This window comes from Lithobates pipiens, unplaced genomic scaffold (assembly GCF_037356315.1).
Source record: "Lithobates pipiens isolate NorthernLeopardFrog02 unplaced genomic scaffold, aLitPip1_a1.2 Scaffold_22, whole genome shotgun sequence".
NCBI lineage: Eukaryota > Metazoa > Chordata > Amphibia > Anura > Ranidae > Lithobates > Lithobates pipiens.
The window spans coordinates 306,143,215-306,166,949 of NW_027507784.1; the positions used below are offsets into that span (position 1 = coordinate 306,143,215).

Here is a 23,735-nt window from a genome sequence, read left to right on the forward strand (position 1 = left end):
TGCTGTCACCCGCCAGCATCCGATCCGCTAAAAACAGATTGCTCGGGATACGTTCACCATCCATCTAGGGGAACGTATGACAATCAGATGGAAACAGACATGCAGTCCATTTACATCTGACTGCCCCATAGAGAACAGCGGGCTGTGTCTGTCTGCTCTGCATAGCTGATTGACACTGGCACCTGTCATATAGCACAAAAAATAAAACCCGCAGAGGTGATCAAATACCACCAAAAGAAAGCTCTATTTGTGGGAAAAAAAGGACAACAATTTTTTTTTGGGTACAGCACCGCATGACCACCCAATTGTCAGTTAAAGCGACGCAGTGCCGTATTGCAAACAATGGCCTGGTCATTAAGGGGGGGGGGGGGGAATCTTCCAGGGCTGAAGCGGTTAACTAAAGCAACTGAGGGAGATATGACCATCATGTATAAATACATATGGCCCATATAGTGAATTTGGGGAAAACTCCATATTATTATGAAAGCCCCACCCCCTCAACGATTAAAAAAATAAAATAAAAACACTACTATGGTCAATAAGTGGATTTGTTTTGTATATGATGGCTTATATACCTTTCTTAAATGTGTCCTTGCCGTTTCCTCATGGTGCAGCTCCCCCCCCCCCAACTGCCGGTCAAGAGCATATTCTCCCCCACAGAGAAGAAACCAAATATCCAAAAAGCACTTCCGTGCATTGTTCTGTGCATGGACGCTGCAGCATTTTAGACTTCTGTGCTAAAATTCAGCGTCGGGCTGACCACTCAAGAGCAGGTGGAAGGATCACAGGTTCCCTGTGTTGCTACAAGGAGAGGGGCTGCACATACAAGTATAGTCCCTAGGGGGAGCACACATGCTGCAGTGGCTCCATAGAGACTCCACTAGTGAGAGGAGTTAGTGCAAAAACAAGCCTTGTTGACCAAAAAATAAATTTGTGCTGCAAGGCTTCACTGTTAGTTTCCCTTACTTACAATGACCGTACCTGCACCCAAAGCCGATTAAAGAATCTGTTTGGGTGAGGACATCGCTGGATCCCTGGACAGGTAAGTATCCTTATATTAGACGTCAACAGCTACCACATTTGTAGCTGCTAACTTAATTTTTTTGGGGGGAGCCCGGAGCTCCGCTTTAAGGCCATTGCAAGAGATAAGGGGGCACTCTCTGCATCAGGATGAAAGAGATTTAAAGTGGTCGTAAACCTCTAAGATGAAAAAAGGAACAAAGCATATCCCCTTTATAGTGTGCGCTAGTGTGGTTCTGATCTGCTCTCTCCTCCCGCTATCTGCACAACTCACTTCTGACAGGTTATTTTGACACCACAGAATCACAGGGGGTGTCCCTGACCGGCTCTAGTATAGAAAAGGTGACTGACAGCCTCAGCTGTGCAGGTTTCCCTATGATACTGTGTAGAGGGGGGCATTGTCCATTTTCTCCACTCAGGTCTCAGATTACACTCTGCTCTCTGCTTTGCGACATCTGATTCTTGACCCCTGCCTTCTGGAGCTGAGAAATAGTCAAAATTCTGTACTTTTAAGGGCTGTAGAGGAGAGAGGGCTTTACATAAAGAAGTAAAACTTATTTAGAAGGATTTGCTTAGTCTCTGTTTATGACCTGAGGCCAGTCACTTCAGTGGGTATATGTAAGGGCTTACAACCGATTTAACCTCTACGTACGGAAAGGCTTTTTCACAGTAAGAGCTGTGAAAATGTGGAAGAGACTAGTACAGGAACTACCGTATTTATCGGCGTATAACACACACTTTTTTCCCCTTAAAATGAGAGGAAAATCGTGGGTGTGTGTTATACGCCGATCCCCCACCATTTCGCTCGCCTTCGGCTCTTCTCGGCGGCTTTCGCCCGCCTTCCGCCCTTCCCGGCACCCGAAAACCGCAGAGAAGGGCCGAGAGCGGCCAAAAGCCGCCGAGAAGGGCCGAGAGCGGCCAAAAGCCGCCGAGAAGGGCCGAAGGCGGTAGAAAACTACCGAGCGCCGCCAAGATACACAGGACATCTCGGCAGCGCCATTTTTAAAAAGAAAAGCTAAAAATAAAACAGACAAGGCTCAAAATGACACAGCCAAGGGGACAAGGCTGCATTGATGGACAAGGCTGCAATGGCGGACAAGGCTGCATGACAAAGCTGCATATGACACTGACAAGGGTGCAATGATGGACAGGCTGCATGACAAGGCTGCAAATGACACTGACAAGGCTTCAGATGGACACTGATAAGGCTGCATTGATGGGCATCATCCTTAAAATTCCCTCCTAAACTTGGGGTGCGTGTTATACGCCGATAAATACGGTAGTTGAACTAGGAAAAAAAAAAAAAAAAAAAAAAGCCAAATACATTTATACATGCGCAGAAAATAAATTGGCTATTAACATTTTCTAAGGAATAAAACCAGAGAAGATTGATCCGGTCTATAGTTATAAGGGCTCTGCATATGGAGGTTTTCTATTTATGTATTCAGCTTTCTGTTGAATTCAATGCACTGCCGTCTTTTTTTTCCCAACCTATGCAAGTCTTAAGTAACACACTGTATTATGTTAATTAGGGTACAATTATTGCATTGCAACGCACCACATTTTACCGAACTCTCTGCCCTGGTGACAAGTGTCATAGAGACAACAAATGACGGAAAATATTCCCTAATGGCAACCGCAGCTGGGCATCAGCCCTTATCTGAGACCATATGAAGGTTATTATGAGTAAGAGCTGGTATAGCCCAAAACACATAAGCATAAAAAAGTGACGCTGGTTTCACCCAAGGATTCAATGAAAAGACCACTTTTATTTAGGATGGGAGCGCTTTCACACTTTTATTTAACTACTTCAGCCCCGGAAGGATTTACCCCCTTCCTGGCCAGAGCACTTTGCGATTCGGCACTGCGTCGCTTTAACTGACAATTGCTCAGTCGTGCGACGTGGCTCCCAAAGAAAATTGGCGTCCTTTTTTTCCCACAAATAGAGCTTTCTCATGGTGGTATTTGATCACCCCTGCGGTTTTTATTGTTTGCGCTATAAACAAAAAAAGAGCGACAATTTTGAAAAAAACACATTTTTTACTTTTTGCTAGAATGAATATCCCCCAAAAAAATATATAAAAATTTTTTTTCCCTCAGATTAGGCCGATACGTATTCTTCTACATATTTTTTGATTGGTTTGCGCAAAAGTTATAGCGTTTAGGGGATAGTTTTATGGCATTTTTATAATTATTTTTTTTTAAATGGCGGCGATCAGCGTTTTTTTATCATGACTGCGACATTATGGTGGACACAACGGATATTTTTGACACATTTTTGGGACTATTGTCATTTATACAGCAATCAGTGCTATACAAATACACCGATTCCTGTGTAAATGACACTGGCAGTGAAGGGGTTAACCACTAGGTGACAGTGTAGGGGTTAAGTGTGTCCTAGGGGGCGTGTTTCTAACTATGGGGGGTATGGCTGCGTTTTACAGATCACTGATCTCTGCTCCAATCACAGGGAGCAGAGATCAGTGTCACTGTTGCTAGACAGAACAGGGAGATGCTCTCCGTGAGGTGATCGCGGGTATCCCCGCGGCGATCGAGTCCGCGGGACCCGCGACCGGACTCATGGGAGCTTCTCGTGAGCGAACATGCCCCCGCTGCCTCTTAAAAGGCAACGTACAGGTACATGATTTGCCTGTACGTGCCCTCCTGCTGATGTATATCGGCGTGAGGAGGTTAAGAAGCGGATAAGCTTGTGAATTTAGGGAGGTTTAATTGCCAGGAACCTCCCCGTAAGCAGCAATTCCAAAATAAAACTGGGTGAGCCGTCTCTTCACATTATGAAACCATTTGAATTCTTAAAAGAGAAATTTGCTGTGGCTGTCTCTATGCTGCAGCTGTCCCACGTCAACGCGAAGACTCAGAACTGGGCGATCACATGAGTTTTTGGTCTGCTCGGAGTGGAGAGAAGCAACTGGCAGTCGCCTCTCTCTGTTCTGCCCCTCCATTGCTCACTAAGGTGCCAGGCAAGGGAGGGGGCGAACACAGCTGGCTCCGGTTCTTAGCTGTGTTTTGAGAGGCAGAGCCAGCTTTCAATCAGTAAGGTGAATCCAGACAATACTGGCGAGATCTTCTAGAGCCTGAAGCAGCTCTGCCTCATCAGCTGATAGCGGGCAACGGCCCACTATCAGCTGACTCTGTCACAGGGGTACAAAAGAAAGCATACACCTGTGACCCAAAAGAGAAGTTTTGGCCATAATCTCTTAATTTTGGACAGTATGGTAGCTTAGTGATTAGCACTTATGCCTTGCAGCACCGGAGCCCCTGATTTGAATCTCAGACACTTTACGCATGGAGTTTGCACGTTCTTGTGCCCGAGTGGGTTTCCTATAGGTATCCAATTTCCTCCCACACGCCAAAGACTTACTGGTAGGTCAATAGGCTCCTGTCTAAACTGACCTCAGTATCTATAGTGGATATAAAAAGTCTACACGCCAAGTTACTGTGATGTAAAAAAATGACAAAGAAATCATTGCAGAACTTTTTCCCACATTTAATGTGACCTATAAACTGTAGAACTCAATTGAAAAACAACTGAAATCTTTTGGGGGGTAAAAATAGAAAAAATAAAATAATAAAACAATGTGGTTGCAGAAGTGTGCACACCCTCTTTTAACTGGTGATGTAGCTATGTTCAGAATTAAGCAATCACATTCAAACTCATGTTAAATAGAAGTCAGTACACACCTGCCATCATTTAAAGTGCCTCTGATTAACCCCAAATAAAGTTCAGCTGTTCTAGTAGGTCTTTCCTGCCATTTTCTTAGTCGCATTCTACAGCGAAAGCCATGGTCTGCAGAGAGCTTCTAAAGCATCAGAAGGATTTCACTGTTAAAAAGGTACCAGTCAGGAGAAGGGTACAAAAGAATTTCCAAGGCATTAGATACCGTAGAACACAGTGAAGACAGTCGCCATCAAGTGGAGAAAATCTGGCACAAAAGTGACATTACCAAGAACTGGACGTCCCTCCAAAATTGATGAAAAGACGAGAAGAAAACTGGTCAGGGAGGCTGCCAAGAGCCCTACAGCAACATTAAAGGAGCTGCAGGAATATCTGGCAAGTATTGGCTGTGTGGTACATGTGACAACAATTTCCCGTATTCTTCATATGTCTGGGCTATGGGGTAGAGTGGCAAGATGGAAGACTTTTCTTACCAAGAAAAACATCCATGCCAGGCTAAATTTTGCAAAAAACATATCTGAAGCCTCTCAACAGCATGTGGGAAAATGTGTCATGTCTGATGTAACCAAGAAGGAACTATTTGGCCATAATGCCAAAAGAGATTTGTGGCGCAAAAAAAAAAAAAAAACACTGCACATCACCAAAAGAACACCATACCCACAGTGAAGCATGACGGTGGCATCATCATGCTTTGAGGCCATTTTTCTTCAGCTGGAACAGGGGCCTTAGTCAAGGTTGAGGGAATTCTGATCAGTTCCAAATACCAGTCATTATTGGCACAAAACCTTCAGACTTCTACTAGAAAGCAGAACACGAAGAGGAACATCATCTTTCAACATGACAACGACCCAAAGCATACATCCAAATCAACAAAGGAATGGCTTCACCAGAAGAAGATTCAAGTTTTGGAATGGCCCAGCCAGAGCCCAGACCTGAATCCAATTGAAAAATCTGTGGGGTGATCTGAGGAGGGCTGTGCACAGGAGATGCCCTCTCAATCTGACAGATTTGGAGTGTTTTTTGCAAAGACAAGGGCGTGCACACTTATGAAATCACATTTTATTTTATTTTTACTTCCCTCAACCTAGAAGATTTCAGTTTGTTGTTCAACTGAGTTGTACAGTTTATAGATCACATTAAAAAGGTGGAAAAAGTTTCGAAATGATCACAAAAATCTTGTTTCTGTTTGCGGTCCATATATACTACATCAGCCCTCAATTTTGCACTCAAATGAGGGCTGGCAAGCGTGGGCTGCCTCGGAGGGGGACGACCACCACTGGCAAGTGTGGTTGAACAGGAGCCGTTCACCCAGCCAGGGGAAGAGAGGAGAGGAAGAGTCAAGCTGGCCGATCATCAGAGAGCGGGGATTGCCCACTTTAACAGCTTACATTTGAATTGCTGTTTTCCTGTCACACAGTCCCGCCTCCTCACCCTGCACCGCTAACATCACACAGTCCTGCCCTCATTCCGATGCAACTGATAGACAGAACACTGGTCCAATGACGGGAGGTGCCAGGTGAGGAGGTGGGACTGCGTGCTGTGAGCGGCCAGGGTGAGGAGGCAGGACTGTGCGATTTAAGCGGCGCCAGGAACCCAGCAATTCAAATGAAAGCTGTTAGAGCGGGCAATCCCTACTCTCTGATGATCGGCTAGCTTGACTCTTCCTCTGCACAGGTAAGACTGACAGGCACGGGCGAGGCTGTAGCGGCAGGCACGGGCGAGACTGTAGCGGCAGGCACGGGCGAGACTGTAGCGGCAGGCACGGGCGAGACTGTAGCGGCAGGCACGGGCGAGACTGTAGCGGCAGGCACGGGCGAGACTGTAGCGGCAGGCACGTCAGGCTTTACTGAGGGGCATTGATAAAGTTGTTCAATGTTTTATGCAGAATTAAGTTAAAAAAAAAAAAAATATCAAGTGTAATTTCATGAGATAATTAATAAGGGTGTGTTTAGGGGCGGGGCATGTTGGGGTTGGGTGGGTCAACTGGTGGCAAGTAACCCTCAAGGCCGGGCTAGTAGCTGAGGACTTGACAATTTGAACCCTGTACTAAGTGATGGCCGTATGTCGGTACCATGCCCCAGATGACGTCCATTGTGGCAAAATGCGTAGGGTGGAGCCAACGTTAATAAAACCCAGGCTTTTACAGATCACGGATCACAATGACTGATCATGACCTTGAAATGAGGGGAATTATTGCATAAAGATTTCATTCTTTTGAGGAACATTGTGCTTTTTTTGTGACACAGGTGCATTTTGACTCATCTTTTGGAAGTCAAGCCTATCTGGTATGCGTACTCTGGATTGGATGGTGAAGGAGCACTTAAGTGGTGTCCTTATTCTAGCATGGACATGCTGATGTAGCTTTCCTGTTTCTGGAGGGGCCTCATTCTCATAATTATCCACTTGGCACTACCCCTTAGGATCATCACATTTGGACTTCACTGATTGGACACTGTAGTGTTTTTTTTATCTTTAAACGGTTTATAAACTTATTATTTTTGTCTCACGGGTTTTTGAGCGTATTAGGACACATTTAGCACTGCACTTGGGAGTATTTCTCTCTACTTGGTAAAGGGCTACATTGTCTAGCCAGGGGCAAGGAGCTCCTGGGGATGTGCCCCCGGGGGGGTGACATCCCAGGGTTTGCCAGGAAAAACACTTTTGGGCTGCACAACCAATGGTTTTTCACCAGCACTAGGTCACGTCGCCTTATGCTTTACTTACACTACACCTTTTGGCTAATCAAGGGTAATTTATATACCGAAAGGTTCGTTGTGTACTGCACATGGCACCTTTTTTTGTTGTCACAAGCACTTACATCGCACGCGTCTTTGTGCGTTTGCACAGAAGTAGAGGGTGCAGTTAATCGGTGGGGTTGTCTGCCTTGATGTCATGGGAGGAGGGGATCTTTTGCCTCTCCCTATCCAGAGTGGTCTCTCTTCAGGAGAGCCCCTCGCCAAGTACTTGGTGGACCTGCTTCTGCTGGTCCCTAAGGAGTGAGGTCCACCTGGCTTCGACCTAGGTAAACCATGGTGTAACCTTGCCTGTATCAGGAGCATTGCATACCAGGAGGTTCAGGGTTAGCGGCCCTTCCTCTCCGGAGGTTTAGTCTTTCTGCACCCTCTGTGCACTTTTTTGTGTGCTGCGATTTCACAGTTCACTTTTTTTCTCGACAAGGCAAGAAAAAAAAAAAAAAAAAAAAAAAGTGTGTAGACATGAGAGTTAGGGGCCTTAGATTGTAAGCTTCTTGAAGGCAGGGACTGATGTGAATGTACTGTAAAAATGTCTGCATAAATTGTGGGTGCTGTATATAAATCTGTAAAATAATTTCTCCATAAAAGCGTACGATCGAATGCCCCAGTAGCAAGTACGCTAAAGATATCCACCTCTAAAGTGCATGCTGCTATGAACTTGACTTTTTTTTTTTTTTTTTTGCCCAAAGCTTTATTACTAAATTAACATACCACACTGCAGTTCCCATCTTGAAGTCGTTAAAATAGCTTGCAGATTTTCTCGGATATCTGAACCCTGCACATTTATTTTTGGAACGTACGCAGGGTAGAAGTCACTATTTTTATACTCCTCTGAAAGACGCAACAGTCACACAATATGTACAGGAAATAATGCCCCTTGGCACAAAATATACTGGTATCTGATGACAGGGAGGGTTTCCCACAGCTGCATAAAAAATAAGGGGACAAGCTGGCTCATTTTTATTTATTTTTTTGTCATATGATGAGGATTATAGGTGACCTGTAATCCTTTATTTCATACTACTTGGAGGAACAGGGTTGATGTTCAAGAGAAAATACTTTATTGTAGTCCTCCACTGCCGCTAGTCCTCTTTTCGGGTGAATGTTGCCCAGCGTCATGCAACCAATTTCTAGTGACAGGGTTTAAACTAAACCTGGATTTGGGCTATAACACTGCCCAAGGTATTATGTTGGCAGCAGCACTGGCACATAAAACACACTCCTGATCAGACAAAATCGTTTTTTATATATGACCGTCGGTTGTCTTGTATGCGGTATAGCAGCCCAATCATTTCTATATGATAAAGGTGACCCCCCCCCCACCATAGAAAAGCCTATTCCATGCCACCTTGCCGTAAAGAAGGACCCCTTGTTCTATGTTTGGAAGCAGTGGCCCCTCTGCACAGGTCTGACACACCTTCGGCTGAGTCAGACTTAAAGCTCTGCAATTAGGAAAGCTCATGCTCCCTGCTGATTGGAGTGTTTGGGGGGGGGGGGTGGGGGATAGAGTTGGACCTCTGCAGAGAGACTACAGCTTTATCTATCTCAAAGGACATGCTTTTTAAAGAGGAAGTAAACCCTGATGAGTTTACTTCCTCTTTTTTTTCCCTGCAAAGGTAAAGCATAATGGACTACTATGCATTGCATAGTAGCCCATTATGTGTCACTTACCTGACACAGGAGCCAGCGAAGTCGCCGCTGTCCCCTGTAGTCCGCCGCATCCATCTTGCTGGTGGCGTCTCGCAGCTCCGCCGCTGTCATTCGGCGAAGCCGCGATGACGTCACTCCCGCGCATGCGCACGGGAGTCGACAAATGCGGCAGCTCCATTCTTGGAACTGCCGCGCTCAGTGCGCCTGCGCGCCGCTGTCTACGGCGCATGCGCCGTAGACAGCGGTGCCCGTTTTCGGGCAAATATCTCCTAAACCATATAGGTTTAGGAGATATTGCTTGGACCTACAGATAAGCCTTAATCTAGGCTTACCTGTAGGTTTACAACCACTTTAATGCTTGGGCTTTGGCTTCTTTCTAAATAAAACAAACTAATGCCCTGTATACACAGTCGGACTTTCCGACGGAAAATGTGTGATCGGATCTTGTCGGAAAATCCGATCTTGTGTGGGCTCCATTAGACTTTTTCTGTCTGAATTTCTGACACACAATGTTTGAGAGCAGGATCTAAAATTTTCCGTCAAAATCCGATAGTTTAAATTCTGATCGTGTGGAGACAATTCCGACGGGCAAAGTGCCACGCTTGCTCAGAATAAATTAAGAGACGAAAGCTATTGGCTACTGGCCTCTTTATAGTCCCGTTGTTGGTGTTCTACGTCACCACGTTCTGAACGATAGGATTTTCCGACAACTTTGACTTTTCCGACAACTTAAGACTTCGCACGTCTTTTGTTCTGGTGTTCTTGGATTGCATTTTAATACGGACCAATAAGGGTATAGGATTAGGCAATAAACAGCATCTGTGTCTCTTTACGAGCCGTTTCTAAAATGTTCAGTGAATGGTCCAATATCAAAACAGCAACATAGGCCAGGTGTGTGCGCATGTACATGGCTATCCAGAGACACGTCGAGAAGCACCACCTAGCGTGGACTGTCAGGGTAAACCTGCGTTCACGTGACTGTCGGGGTAAACCCAAACGTAGTTAATGTGAGAGGTAGGGTCACAGTGCAACGGAGCAACGCGTGAACATCAAAGTCTGCTACAAATTGGGGAAAACAGTGAAGGAGAGGCATAAAACGTTGGTGCAAATGTACAGTATGGATTCGTGAGCAGAAAATATGTTTTCGCAACAAGAATGAAAAGACTGAGGATGAGCCACGGTCGGGTCGGCCGTCAACAAGCAGAACCCCAGACATGATCAAACGAGTGCAACAAATGTTGGCACGAGATCAGCGACTGGCGATTGATGGCGGATGAATTGGGCAATTAGTAAGGCCACAGTGCGCACCATCTTCTGCAAAGATTTGGGTAAGCGGAAGATCTGTTCCCGGTTTGTGCCGCACAAGCGGACAGACGAACAAAGTAAATGGATGGAAACCTCTGGAGATTTCATTACCATGTGTGATCAGGATCCCTCCTTTCTGCGAACCATCTTCACAGGAGATGAGACCTGGTGCTACTAGTATGCCAATTGATGCAATGGCCTTCACCATCTTCCCTGCGACCCAAAGAGACGCCGGCAAAAGTCCAAGGTCAAAGTCGGCAGCTATCCAAGAATGTGAGACTCTGTGATCGATTCCTAAAGAGGTCTTTGCTGACAGTTTCCAGAAGCTTTAGGAAGGTTTCCAAAAGTGTCTTGTGAAGGATGGCGATTATTTTGAAGGCCAATGAAGGTAGTTTGTTTGCATCTTCTGTTATTGTTTTTTGCCGATACCATTCACCAAACTTTTTAGACACACCTTGTGCAGTTGTGTAGGTGAAATCCGATGAACCTGGACAACCATACAGATATGGGGAGAACATATTATCTGCATAGGAAGCCTGGCGGAACATGTCACCTGAGAGCTCAGCGCTTCCAGACCACAGTGCTAACCACTGAACTAACAAACCAGGTACAAAAGAGGTCTCTATGCCACAGAACTGCAATCACCAACTAATCCGTTTTGCTTTTTGTAAGCCAGAGTCTAGCCTGTGAAATCTCTTATCTTCTTCTGTGAGGTAACAAGCTGTACCATGTTCCCATGCTTGGAATGCAGCCTTGTGTAGGAGCTGCCAGCGTCTCCTCTGTACATGCAAGACGGCGAGTGGATACTGGGCAGACCTGTCTGAACACAACCTCCCTTTTACTGCAGCTCTTAGTAGGATTTATGACAAAGCAAAACTTTTCTCCTTTGGAAATGCGTGTCTTAAAGCTGAACTCCAGCCAGATAGAAAAGTTTTTTTTATTAATGCATTGTACTTACAAGTGGTGTAAGCACCTGCATTTGTCCCATTATCAGCTGTCCCTGTGCAGCAGAGCTAGAGTGTGGGAGGAAGAAGCAGCACAGGGAGTGTATCAATTTATGTGCTGACAAGGAACAAGCGGATGGTAGAAGAAAGCAGAGTGACAGAGAGATGAGCGCATTGCTGTACTGCTTCTCCTATCACTGTCCAAACACAGACTGAGGTGGGTCCAGGATGACCTGGGCTCAGAGGAAGTGGGTTAAATGATGCTGGTCATCAGACTAAGGACATCAGAAAAAAAAAAAAAAAAAAAAAAGAATTGTGCATGGGGAAATTTCTGGTTTAAAAAGGTGAATATTGCGTGCTGCTGGTTTTGTAATTGTATCTTTTAAAAGAGGAAGTAAACTTCTTTCCTGAAATAAGGCTTACCTATAGGTAGTGTAAATATCTCCTAAGCTTACACCATTTAGGAGATATGTACATTACATGCTGGCAGTGACATCACTGGCGCATTCACTCTGAAGGAACGGCCACTCGTGGCTGTGCCGTGAATGGCGGCTTCCGTGTACATGCATGGGAGTGGCTTACGGCCGAAAGCCCGCAAACCCAGAAGCAAGATGGGTGAAGATGGAAGCAATAACATTACGCCGCTGGAACAGCTTCGTTTTAACATAATTTTAACACAATGTGCTAGTATCGGTGCATACTAGCAGTGTCGGCTGGGTTTTTTTTTAGGGCAGTGATGGGCGAACATTGGCTTCTGTAACTACATTTCCTAGATTGCTCAACTACAAAGCAGAGTGCATGAGCATCATGAGAAACATAGTTCCAAAACATCTGGAGTGTCAAGGTTCGCCATCACTGGCCTAGGGGCACATTTGTAAAGTCAAATTAATTGGTGCCCTTACACTTTAACCTCTTCCAGATTGTAAGTTCTAACGAGCAGGGCCCTCTGATCCCTCCTGTATTGATTTGTATTGTAAGGCCGCGTACACACGGGCGGACTGTCCGTCCAACTAAGTCCGTCAGACAGTCCGTCCTACTTTTGAATGAACGGACTTGACCACACACGACGAACAGACAGTCCGCTGAAAGCTTGCGCGATGACGTGTACGGCACGTACGACGGGACTAGAAATACGACGTCCAATACACTGCAATGCAACCTTCGGCCGTGTAAATCCTTTCTGAGCATGCGCCATACTTAGTCCGTCGAACTAGCCTACTCACGAGCGGACTGTCCGCTGAAACCAAGTTTGGACGGACTGTATTACGGAAATTCCGAAAGACTTAGTCCGCCAGACTGTCCGCTGAAAAAGTCCGCTGAAGCCCACACACGAGCGGATTGTCCGCTGAAACACGTTTCAGCGGACCAAGTCCGTCAGGCAGTCCGCCCGTGTACGCGGCCTAAGTGTACTGTCTGCCCTCATATTGTAAAGCGCTGCGCAAACTGTTGGCGCTACATAAATCCTGAATAATAATAATTTCAGGCCACGCGACGCATATATGTGGTGAGCGGTACAGTTGGCCTTACCACCCGGCCGCCGCACATATGTGTCCATGTCAGTCTGAGGTTGTGTTCCGAGACAAGCGCAGCAGTCACATTATCAGGACGCCACAACGCCTCCCTGCTTTAAAGCCCATGTAAAGGGCCGTCAGGAGGCAGGATGAAGGGGTTAATGTCCAAAGCGAATAAATAGAAGCATGGAAAATTGGAGAAGAGCAGCAGGTAATCATCCACACAATGATCGGCAAATCCCGACACCCCAGCCAAGCTTGGCTGAAAAGGAAGAAACAGAGCGGATTGTGCTGATGAATCAGCCTGGTGCCCCCCCACACCCGGCCCACTCCATGAATTGTAGGAAAGCCAGCCGATTGTTCTCCTCCTCTCCCTGCTCCTGTTTGTCACCAGCCTGGAAAAAGAACAGTGGAAAGGTTTCTGTTCCTCCCAAAAACAACAGATGTACAGGCAGCAACACAATACACGTGTTCCAGGCTCGAATACCGTGTATTGTAAACACCCCGATGGAAGGCCTCCGTGATCTGATGTATGCGAACCCCAAAAAGGAATTCATCTTTTATTTGTTACATTTACCACTCACAGCGTTTTGTTAGATCGCTTTAATAAGTGCAAACAAAAAAAAAAAAACCTGTTGGTCCTGACATAAATCTTGTCAGCTTGTGTCTTCCTGCCCGCTCTGCCTATGCTGTTATCATTTAGCATTGTTCATAGTTATAAGATGTCCTCAGTCTCTTGGACTAAGCGCCCGTTCAGATTGGCACGATTTGACATGTCAAAATCGCAGCCTTTTGCCAGCAACGGCACTGTCCCAATCGGTGCGGCGCCACACCGATTTCCAAAAGTAGTTCCTGTACTACTTTTGGCGACTTTGGGGGCAATTTCAATAAACATCTGGCAACCCGCACAGGTGTGTTAGTTCAGCTAAACGCACACAATTTCAAACCTGCGCTCAGTGTGAACAAGGGCTAAATGATGCCCATCTCAGAGTGCAGGGTTAAAGCGGTATTAAACCCAAAACCAAAAAAGGTTATATATTGCAGTTAGAGCTACACGATTTTGGCTAAAATGAGAATCGTGATTTTATTTGCTTAGAATAAAGATCACGATTCTCATGGTGTAACATCTTCTTTCACATTATACAAAAAAACTGGGCTAACTTTACTGTTTTTTTTTTCATTCATTAACCTCTTGAGATCCGCGCTATAGCCGAAGGACCTGCTTTGCCGGGACTACGTCTATTGACGTCGTCCCGTGCACAAGCGGCCTGCTCTGTGATCGGCGAGTCTCTGAGACTCGCCTGATCACGGATCCAAGCAAGGGGTCGATCCCGACCCTTACCACGTGATCAGCTGTCAGCCAATGACAGCTGATCATGTGATACAACGGAGCCGGTCATCAGTCCCGATCACGGCCAGCGTATAAGTGCCCACCTGCCTCCTGCCAGTAACCCCCAGATGATTAATAAAGTGCCACACAGCAGTGCCACCCATCAGTGCCCATAGTGCCACCCAGCAGTGCCATACATCAGTGCCCACAGTGCCACCTATCAGCGCCCACAATCTGCCTCAAAAACATTGCTGCACCTCAGTGCCACATATCCGTGCCCATCAGTGTCATCTACCAGTGCCCAGCAGTGCCACCCATCCGTGCCACCCATCAGTGCCCCTTAGTGCCACCCATCCGTGCCCATCTTTGCCCATCAGTGCCACCTTATCTGTGCCTTTTAGTGTCGCCTTAACTCTGCCTATCAGCGCCCACCAGTGCCGCCTCGTCAGCGCCCACCAGTGCCGCCTCGTCAGCGCCCACCAGTGCCGCCTCGTCAGCGCATTTCAATGAAGGAGAAAAATGTCCTGTTTGCAAAATTTTATAACAAACTATTAAACATGATTTTTTATTTAGCATCTTTTTTTGTTTGTTTAGCAAAAAATAAAACTCCCAGCTGTAATTAAATACCACCAAAAGAAAGCTCTATTTGTGGGAAAAAAAATGATAAAAATGTCATTTGGGTACAGTGTTGTATGACCGCGCAATTGTCATTCAAAGTGCATCAGCGCTGAAAGCTGAAAATTTGTCTGGGCAGGAGGGGGGTTTAAGTGCCCAGTAAGCAAGTGGTTAAAGTGTATATATATTTTTTTTTTTAACAAAATTTTTTAAGACATTTTTTTAACATAAAATATGGCAAAATATGGCAACCACCACCATTTTATTCTACAGCAGGGATCTGCAATTAGCGGACCTCCAGCTGTTGCAAAACTACAAGTCCCATCATGCCTCTGGATGCTTGTGGCTGTCAGAGTCTTGCTATGCCTCATGGGATTTGTAGTTCTGCAACAGCTGGAGGACCGCTAATTGCGTATCCTTGCTCTATAGGGTCTCTACTAAAAAAAAAATATATATCATGTGTTCCAGGTAATTTTCTAACAGAAAATAATGATTTTTATTTGTAATCAACAAATGTCAGAAAAGGTTTGGTCTTTAAATGGTTAAACTTCCTTCATTAAAGGGCTGCGGTGCGAATTTTGCGCAAATTTAATCCGATTGCGTTACGAATTTTCGTTGAAATTTGTGTTCTGGCGAATCTACTGCGATTCTACGGCAAATGTTGCATTGAATTTGCATCGCACACGGATCAAACTCGCACAAGACCCTTTTTGTACGCAGCTTAGATTCGCAATGCATTGATGTGAACGGCACTAATGGAAAACTGTTATTTAAATGACTTGCGAATTTGAGCGATCGCAACAGCTCAAATGCGCAATAGAATTCGCATCAGTGTGAACCGGTGTACTGTCGAATACTGTCCCCCGTTGGATAGTGTCCACCCTGTAGTGCGCTTGCGCAGTACGGAGGACAAGGAGACGCCAAAGGTCTCCGAAGATGAACGATGCCGAGTCCAGGTTCAAGCCCCACCATCCAAGTGGACATAGAGTTAGAATAAGAAATTGCCGAGCCAATTGAGGCCGTGCCCGAAGCGTGGCGAGCGAAGCGAGCCCACAAGGGGCCCTGTTACTAATTGCATACCGTATGTCCACTTGGATGGTGGGGCTCGAACCTGGACTTCTTCTGAGACTTTCATAGTCTCCTTGTCCTCCGTACTGCGCAAGTGCTGGGCCTGCGCAGCATGGGGCAGACACGATCTGATGGGGGGGGGGGGGGGGGGGCAGTTTTTGGCAGAACACCGGCCCTTACACACAGGAGTTTTTTCCTTTGATAAAAGAACGAAGAGATACTTTGTTTCTACTTGTGTGTTGTGATTAAACTTGGCTGCCCTGATTTTTATTTATTTTTTTTCTCAGCTGTAAGAACTCTCTGCACTTGTTAGAAAGAATCGTGACATGCTGTTTTGAAGACCGGGAAGAAAAAAAAAATCCATTAATCATGCAGCTCACCAATTGTTAGATGTGGTGGCTGCATTTGTTTTCTTTTAAGGGTTCCCCCCCCCCCCCCCCCGTTTTCACCTGATGATCTGGCCAGTAACACACCTCCTGTATTAGTAAGACACAACTCTGGAGCAAGGAGCACTGGAGGTACAGCAGCATTGTCAGTCTTGTGGGAGGATAGTGTTAAATGCAATAGCAGATTTAACAACACTAACAAATTGAAGCCACACTCCAGCTCCCACTTTATAAGCAGTTAGGCAGTTACAGCAAACTTTTTAAAAAAAATTTCTCCAATTTGGGATAAAGGTTTTTCGTGAATAAAAGCTGATCATTTTTAATCACCCCTTCCAGTGTTAAGTGGTTTGTCTCATGCATGTAAACTGATGCATTCTACTGGAAAGCATGTGTGCTTTTGAAAAACAAACTTGCTGGCTGGATCATCAGATGAAACTAGAAGAAAGCAAACCTAAAGAGAGAATCCGATGCAGACATCATATGTAAGAATTGGCAAGCTGTATACCTTACACAAAAAAGCCTATTTGTCTCTGTCTCCCCCATGCTTCAAACCTCTTTAGGATGGTGGCTACGTTCACAGTAGGTAGGCACGCAGCCACCCTTCTCTTGCTAGCTCCAGAGATGGACTAGGGACTTTGGGATTTGCAGTGTGCATAGAACAGAACAGTGCACATGACCACTGCACATACACTTACTGCGGCCGGGCGGCCCAGGTGAGCAAAATCACGTACCTGTACGTGATTTCGTGCACGCGGTTTAGCAGGCAATCGCCACTCCCACTGTTATTGGACACAGCGGGAGCCAATCAGCGTGTCCGGCGGCTGCAACCCACCGATCGTTCAAAAGAGACATGGAGCAGCAGTGTTCTGATGTAAACAAAGCACACCGCAGCTCTGTCAGGGAGGAAAAGTGTGAGATCGTGTCTCAGCTAAGCTGAATCACCATCTCTCTTCCTCCAGTGAATCCACTCCCCCCCCCCAGTTAGAAACATCTCCCAGGGAACACATTTAACCTCTTAATCGCCCCTAGAGTTAACCCCTTCCCTGCCAGAGTAATTTATACAGGGATCAGTGCATTTTTTTTAGCATTGATTACTGCATTGGTGTCACTGGTCCCCAAAAATTGTCACTTAGGGTCAGATTTGTCCACCGCAATGTCGCAGTCCTGCTAAAAATCACAGATCGTCGCCATTACTATTCAAAAGAATAAATAAAGTCCCTAAATCTATCCCATAGTTTGTAGATACTCTAACTTTTGTGCAAACCAATCAATATATGCTTATTGGGATTTGTTTTAACAAAAATATGTAGCAGAATACATATTGGCCTAAACTGATAAAGAAATTCATTTTTTACATTTTTATTTTTTTGGCTATTTATTATAGCAGAAAGTACAAACTAGTGTTTTTTTTCCCTTTCTTTTCAAAATTATCTATCTTTTTTTGTTTATAGTGCAAAAAAATTCAAAACTGCAGAGGTGATCAAATACCACCAAAAGAAAACTCTATTTAAGGGAAAAAAAGAGATCAATTTTGTTTGGGTACAACGTCGCACGACAGCGCAATTGTCAGTTAAAGCGGCGCAGTGCCGTATCGCAAAAAATGACCTGGTCAGGAAGTGGGTAAAACTTTCTGGAGCTGAAGTGGTTAAACAGATGTGGGGGGGGGGGGGGGGGGGTTTGGTAGCCTAGGCTCCATTCACACTTGTACGAGTCCAAAGCCCTGCGACTTTGCAGTGCAACTTTGGATGGGTGCAACTTGGATACGACTTTGGCTTTGACCAATGATAATGAACAACTGTTGTGTGTATAACATTCAGGTGCCACTTTTGAGTGTTACATTGTAGTCTATGGCACTCAAGTTGCATGAAAGTCCGACAATAGTAGTTCAGGAACCTACTTTAAGTCACACATATTTGAACGGTTGTCACTGAAAAACATATGGCGCAACTTTAGTGCCCAAAGTCGCATGACAAGTCGCACAAGTGTGAATGGAGCCATTACAGTGGATGTTACAACGAGGCAGAAAAACACAGTTGATTGAAAAATAGATTACAGGGCCATTAAGTAGTGGATGTGTATGGATTATTTGTGAAAAATAAGGATATTGATTAGTTGCTATGTAGGGCGAAATTGGCCGGCTCAATAAAAACCTGGGTGTATGGATGGCTGGCTTCTGTCGGAGGAGCATGCTGGAAAACCAGCAGCTGACTGGCTCCCATTCAGCGCTCTCAGCCAATGGCCGAGAGTGCTTACTGGAGTGCTCTGGCGGGGGGGGGGGTCGTCCCCCAGTCAAAACACAATAGAACAGCGGGGGCGATCACTGTACTAACATCAGCTCCTTAGTAAAGCGGCTCCGACCTGAGCTGGTTCATTCAACCCGCCGGGTTGAATGAACAAAACCAGATATAGTTTGTACTAGGCTTAATCGAGTATTCCTGCTCTCTGCATCCAGGGCCACACAATGCCTTGAGAAGACCAAAGAGGACCAAAGAGGACCCTGCGATAGGTAGCCGGCCAGACTTAAAAAAAAATAAAAAATAGGCAAAACATACTGCACTGGGTGAGGGAGGCCAGAGTTGAGCTGATCTTCCTGATCATTCTGTTCTGCTGCTGGAAGCAAAGAGCTCTAGCCATATCTAAGCTGTGGGTTGCTACCTGAAGCTTACACAGAGCTGAGGGCACCCTCCCTGCCCCCATGTGACATGCTCCCCCATACCCTGAAGTACCAGATATTTTTCTTGGCTATGAGCAGTTGAAAGGAGTGGTGTGGGACCAAAGGTAATGGTTAGCATAAGTCACTGGTAGGTCCTGTTACTATAATGAACCTATTGCTTAGCATGGGCAAATACAAACCTTTACAAGGTGAGCCTCATCTCTCATAGTTACCTGCAATTTCCACTTTAGATTTGAGGGATTACATTTTTGCTTGGTGTTCTTCATGACGGCCGCACATGCACCTCAGCACTCATTCAGACGGGCGATTATTCCCGTAGCCCATCTGAATGAATCCTAAGTGTTATACTGCAGGCCAATATTTGGTACATTTTTATCATTCTACAGCAACTTGGATAATAACATCCTTCAGATAACAGAGACGTGGTACTCACCTCTAGAAGGTCATTACTTAATACTTCTGTCTTCTCGGCTCTGTAAGAAAAGATGAAAAGCTGTGAGTACATTTCTGCTAAGAGTTGGCCTTCTGATATTTAGGTGTATAAGTGCACAGCATACAAAATATATCACTAAAATAAATGTATCCATCTAAAAACAAAACACCTATTAAAATGATGGTGGCTTAGTGGTTAGCACTTCTGCCTTGCAGCATCGGGGTCCTAGCATGTGTATGTACGTGGAGTTTGCATGTTCTCCCTGTGCGGGTTTCCTCCAGGCACTCTGGTTTCCTCCCACACGCTAAAGACATGCTGGTAGGTTAATTGGCTTCTGTCCAAATTGCCCCTAGTATATGAATGCGAGTTAGTGACCTTAGATTGTAAGCTCCTCGAGGATAGGGACTGATGTGAATGTACAATGTATATTGCGTAAATTGACAGCACTATACAAGTATCTGAAATAATAATAATGTATGTGAGCTAGAGACCTTAGATTGCAAGCTCCTTGAGGAAAGGAACTGCCGTGAATTGTGCAATATATGTAAAGTGCTGTGTAAAACTGACAGCGTTCTATAAAATACCTGTAAAAACCAATAAACTAAAGTGGAACTTCACTCTCTCAACTGACATCGACTATTTTTAACCCCTTTGCGCCTAAGGGTAAAACAAATGTTAATGCCCAAGCACAATTTTGAAACTTTGACATACGTTAGTAAAACCGTACAAATCATTACAACTACTTTGTGCATCCAGGTGGATTATGCGTTTTTTTTTTTTTTCAGGACAAATTGGGCTTTCGTTTGGTGGTAAATGGTACTTGATATCTCATGACTTTTTTTTTTTTTTAATTATTATTAGCAAAGGAAAACTGGCCCAAAAAAGTGAAATATATATTAGGGCTGTGAAAATTAATGATTAATTCCTCAATTAATCGTTCATTTTTTTGATCGATCAAAATTTTTTTGATCGATCAAAATTTTTTTGATCGATCAAAATTTTGTTGATCGGTAGGCTGCCTGCCCTGGGGCCATTTTGGGCTAAGCTGTGGCTGTACCCGTTCCCTCCTGCTCCACTATATGTCATACACAGTCTGCGGGCATCTCCCGCTGTGCGTCTCCGAGCTGAGTGTGAAAACTTTGGCGGCACTGTGAGAAAAGTCCTGCCCTCCTCCTCGATTAGCTTGTGTGATAGACGCAGTGTTCTGTCTATCACACGAGCTGATCTAGCAGGAGGGCGGGACTTTTCTCACAGCGCGGCCAAAGTTTTCACACTCACACCCACAGACTGTGTAATCCAGGCACTGACTACAGTGAGGCTGCGATTATGGGCACGGCGAGGCTGCGATTATGGGCACGGCGAGGCTGAGTTTATGATGTCCTAGCCATGCCCCGCTATGTCCGACTTCGGCCATTGCCATAACAACGGTACTAAATCAGCTAAAAGTAGTTGGATCTGTATGTGCGTTATAATTAATCGAAATTAGTCAATTAAAAAAAAAAAATCGATTAATCGAACACGAAAATTGTAATCAGTAACAGCCCTTATATTAATAATATATATTAGAATATTATATAGAATATACAGTATTTCACAAAAGTGAGTACACCCCTCACATTTTTGTAAATATTTTATTATATGTTTTCATGTGACAACACTGAAGAAATGACACTTTGCTACAATGTAAAGTAGTGAGTGTACAGCTTGTATAACAGTGTACATTTGCTGTGCCCTCAAAATAACTCAACACACAGTCATTAATGTCTGAACCGCTGGCAACAAAGATGAGTACACCTCTAAGTGAAAATTTTCAAAATTGGGCCTAATTAGCCATTTAGAGGGAAAATGGCCAATTGGTGCACCGTTTAGGAGATATTCACCCTGTATGTAGCCGCTGACATCTGCGGCACATGTGCTCTGAGGTCCCGGTATACCGTGCTGGACCTTCAGAGCTTCTTGCCGGAACCAAGGGCTCTCACATGCATGCGTGGGAGTGATGCCACCGTGGCTCTGGCCGCTCACAGTGCCAGAGCCCTTGATCCCAGGAGAAAGGATGGGAGAAGATGTCAGCCCTATCAGTGGTGACCTGGCGCCGCAGAGGGGGCTTCGTTCTAGGGTGAGCATTTCACAATGTGCTATGCCTTTGTCTTGCAGGTTATTTTATTTCCCCCCAGAGGTTTATAACTGCTTTAAGGCTGCATTCACACCTGAGTGTTTCCTTTTGCGCGATTTTGCACAAGTCAAAAGGTCACCAATGTAAAAAGCAGAAAACTGCATTTAATCTGCCTAAAAAGAAGCTCATGTACTTTTTCGAGACTACAAAATGCTCAGATGTAAACAGGGGCCTTTTAAATGAATGAGATTTTGCTTATTGGGTGTTTTACGAGCTGAAAGTGATCAGGTGTGAATGAAGCCTAAGACCCCTTTCACACTGGGCAGCCCGAGTGCTTTCACACTGAGATCCCTTTCACACTGGGGCATTTTTCAGGCACTTTAGCTTGAAAAAAAAGCGCCTATAAAGCGCCTGAAAGAAGCCGCAACTGCAATCCCAATGTAAAAGCCCGAGTGCTTTCACACTGAGGCGCTGCGCTGGCAGGGCATAAAAAAAAAAAAAAAAAAAAAAAAAGTCCTGCAAGCAGCTTCTTTGCAGCGCTTTTGGAGCGGTGGATATACCACTCCCAAAGCACCCCTTCCCATTGAAATCAATGGGAAGTGCCTGCAAAACATCTGCAAAGCGATTTTGGCAGCAGCGCTTTGTGGGCGCTTTTAACCCTTTATTTGGCCACTAGCAGGGGTTAAAAGCGCCCCAATAGCGCTCAAAAAATACTGGTAAAGAGCTGCTAGTTTAACCACTTGCTTACTGGGCACTTAAACCCCCCTCAGTCCCAGACCAATTTTCAGCTTTCAGCGCTGATGCACTTTGAATGACAATTGCGCGGGCATACAACACTGTACCCAAATGAAATTTCTATCATTTTTTTCCCACAAATAGAGCTTTCTTTTGGTGGTATTTAGTTACAGCTCGGAGTTTTATTTTTTGCTAAACAAACAAAAAAAGATGCAAAAAAAAAAAAAAAAAATCATGTTTTAATAGTTTGTTATAAAATTTTGCAAACGGGTAATTTTTCTCCTTCATTGAAGTGCGCTGATAAGGCGGCACTGATAGGCTGCATTGGTGGGCACTGATGGGCTGCATTGGTGGGCACTGATAGGCTGCATTGGTGGGCACTGATAGGCTGCACTTGTGGGCACTGATAGGCATAGTTAAGGCGGCACTAATAGGCACAGATAAGGCGGCACCGATGGGCACAGATAAGGCGGCACTGATGGGCAAAGATGGGCACAGATAAGATGGCACGGATGGGTGGCACGGATAAGTGGCACGGATGGGTGGCACGGATGGGCACTGATAGGTACCACAGATAGATGGGACTGATGGGCACTGATAGGTGGCACTGATAGGTGGCTCTGATAGGTGGCACTGCTGGGCACTGATGGGCGGCACTGCTGGGCACTGATGGGCGGCACTGCTGGGCACTGATGGGCGGCACTGGGGTGCAGCTTTGAGCAGATTGGGTGGCACTGTGGGGTGGCACTGTGGGGTGGCACTGTGGGAACTATGGGCACTGACGGGGGGCACTTACTTTTGCTTTTATTTAATTTCAGGATGGCACTGCGGGAGGCAGGTGGGCACAGGCAGGTGGCAGGTGGTCCCATGTATTGATGGCCGTGATCGGGACTGATGTCCCGATCACGGCCGCCGGTGATCGGCTTTTTTTTTCTCTCCTCGCGCTGTCAGCGCGAGGAGGAATAATAGCCGATTACCGGCTCCGTTCTATCACATGATCAGCTGTCATTGGCTGACAGCTGATCACGTGATAAGGGGTCGGGATCGACCCCTTACACGGATCGGTGATCAGGCGAGTCTCACGGACTCGCCGATCACAGAGCGCGCCGCGCGCGCCCCTCAGGGGGCGCGCAGGCCGCTCGTAACCAGGACGACGTCAATAGACGTAGTCCTGGAAATATAGGTCCGCGCTAATGCCGTCATTCGGCAATAGCGCGGTACCCAAGTGGTTAAGCAGCGCTTTACAAGCGTTTTTCGGGTGCCGACATTGTGAAAGGGCTCTTAAAGCACTTGGGCTTTCACATTGGGATTGCAGATGAGGCTTCTTTCAAGCGCTTTTCAGGCGCATTTTTTTTTGAAAAAACGCCCCAGTGTGAAAGGGGTCTAAAGGCTACGTTTACACATGCAGGAGGAATAGGCATTTTATCTGTGTTGTTAAAGCCCCGTGAAAGCCTGTCAACGCTTTTTAACAATTCTGCCCATTGCATGTGACAGTGTAGTT

General features: G+C 45.6%; 1 protein-coding gene across 4 annotated transcripts in view; it reads right to left on the reverse strand.

Annotated features, from left to right (window-relative positions):
- ARHGAP17 (Rho GTPase activating protein 17) overlaps nucleotides 1-23,735 on the reverse strand; it is a 186,318-nt gene that overhangs the window by 58,035 nt on the left and 104,548 nt on the right. For all 4 annotated transcript variants that reach the window (XR_013261916.1, XM_077449329.1, XM_077449331.1 and 1 more), the window contains exon 2: nucleotides 19,387-19,426. Coding sequence is in view for 3 of the 4 variants with exons in the window: in XM_077449329.1 (XP_077305455.1) it covers nucleotides 19,387-19,426 (40 nt within the window). In the remaining variant the exon portion in view is untranslated. The remainder of the gene's footprint in view (nucleotides 1-19,386; nucleotides 19,427-23,735) is intronic.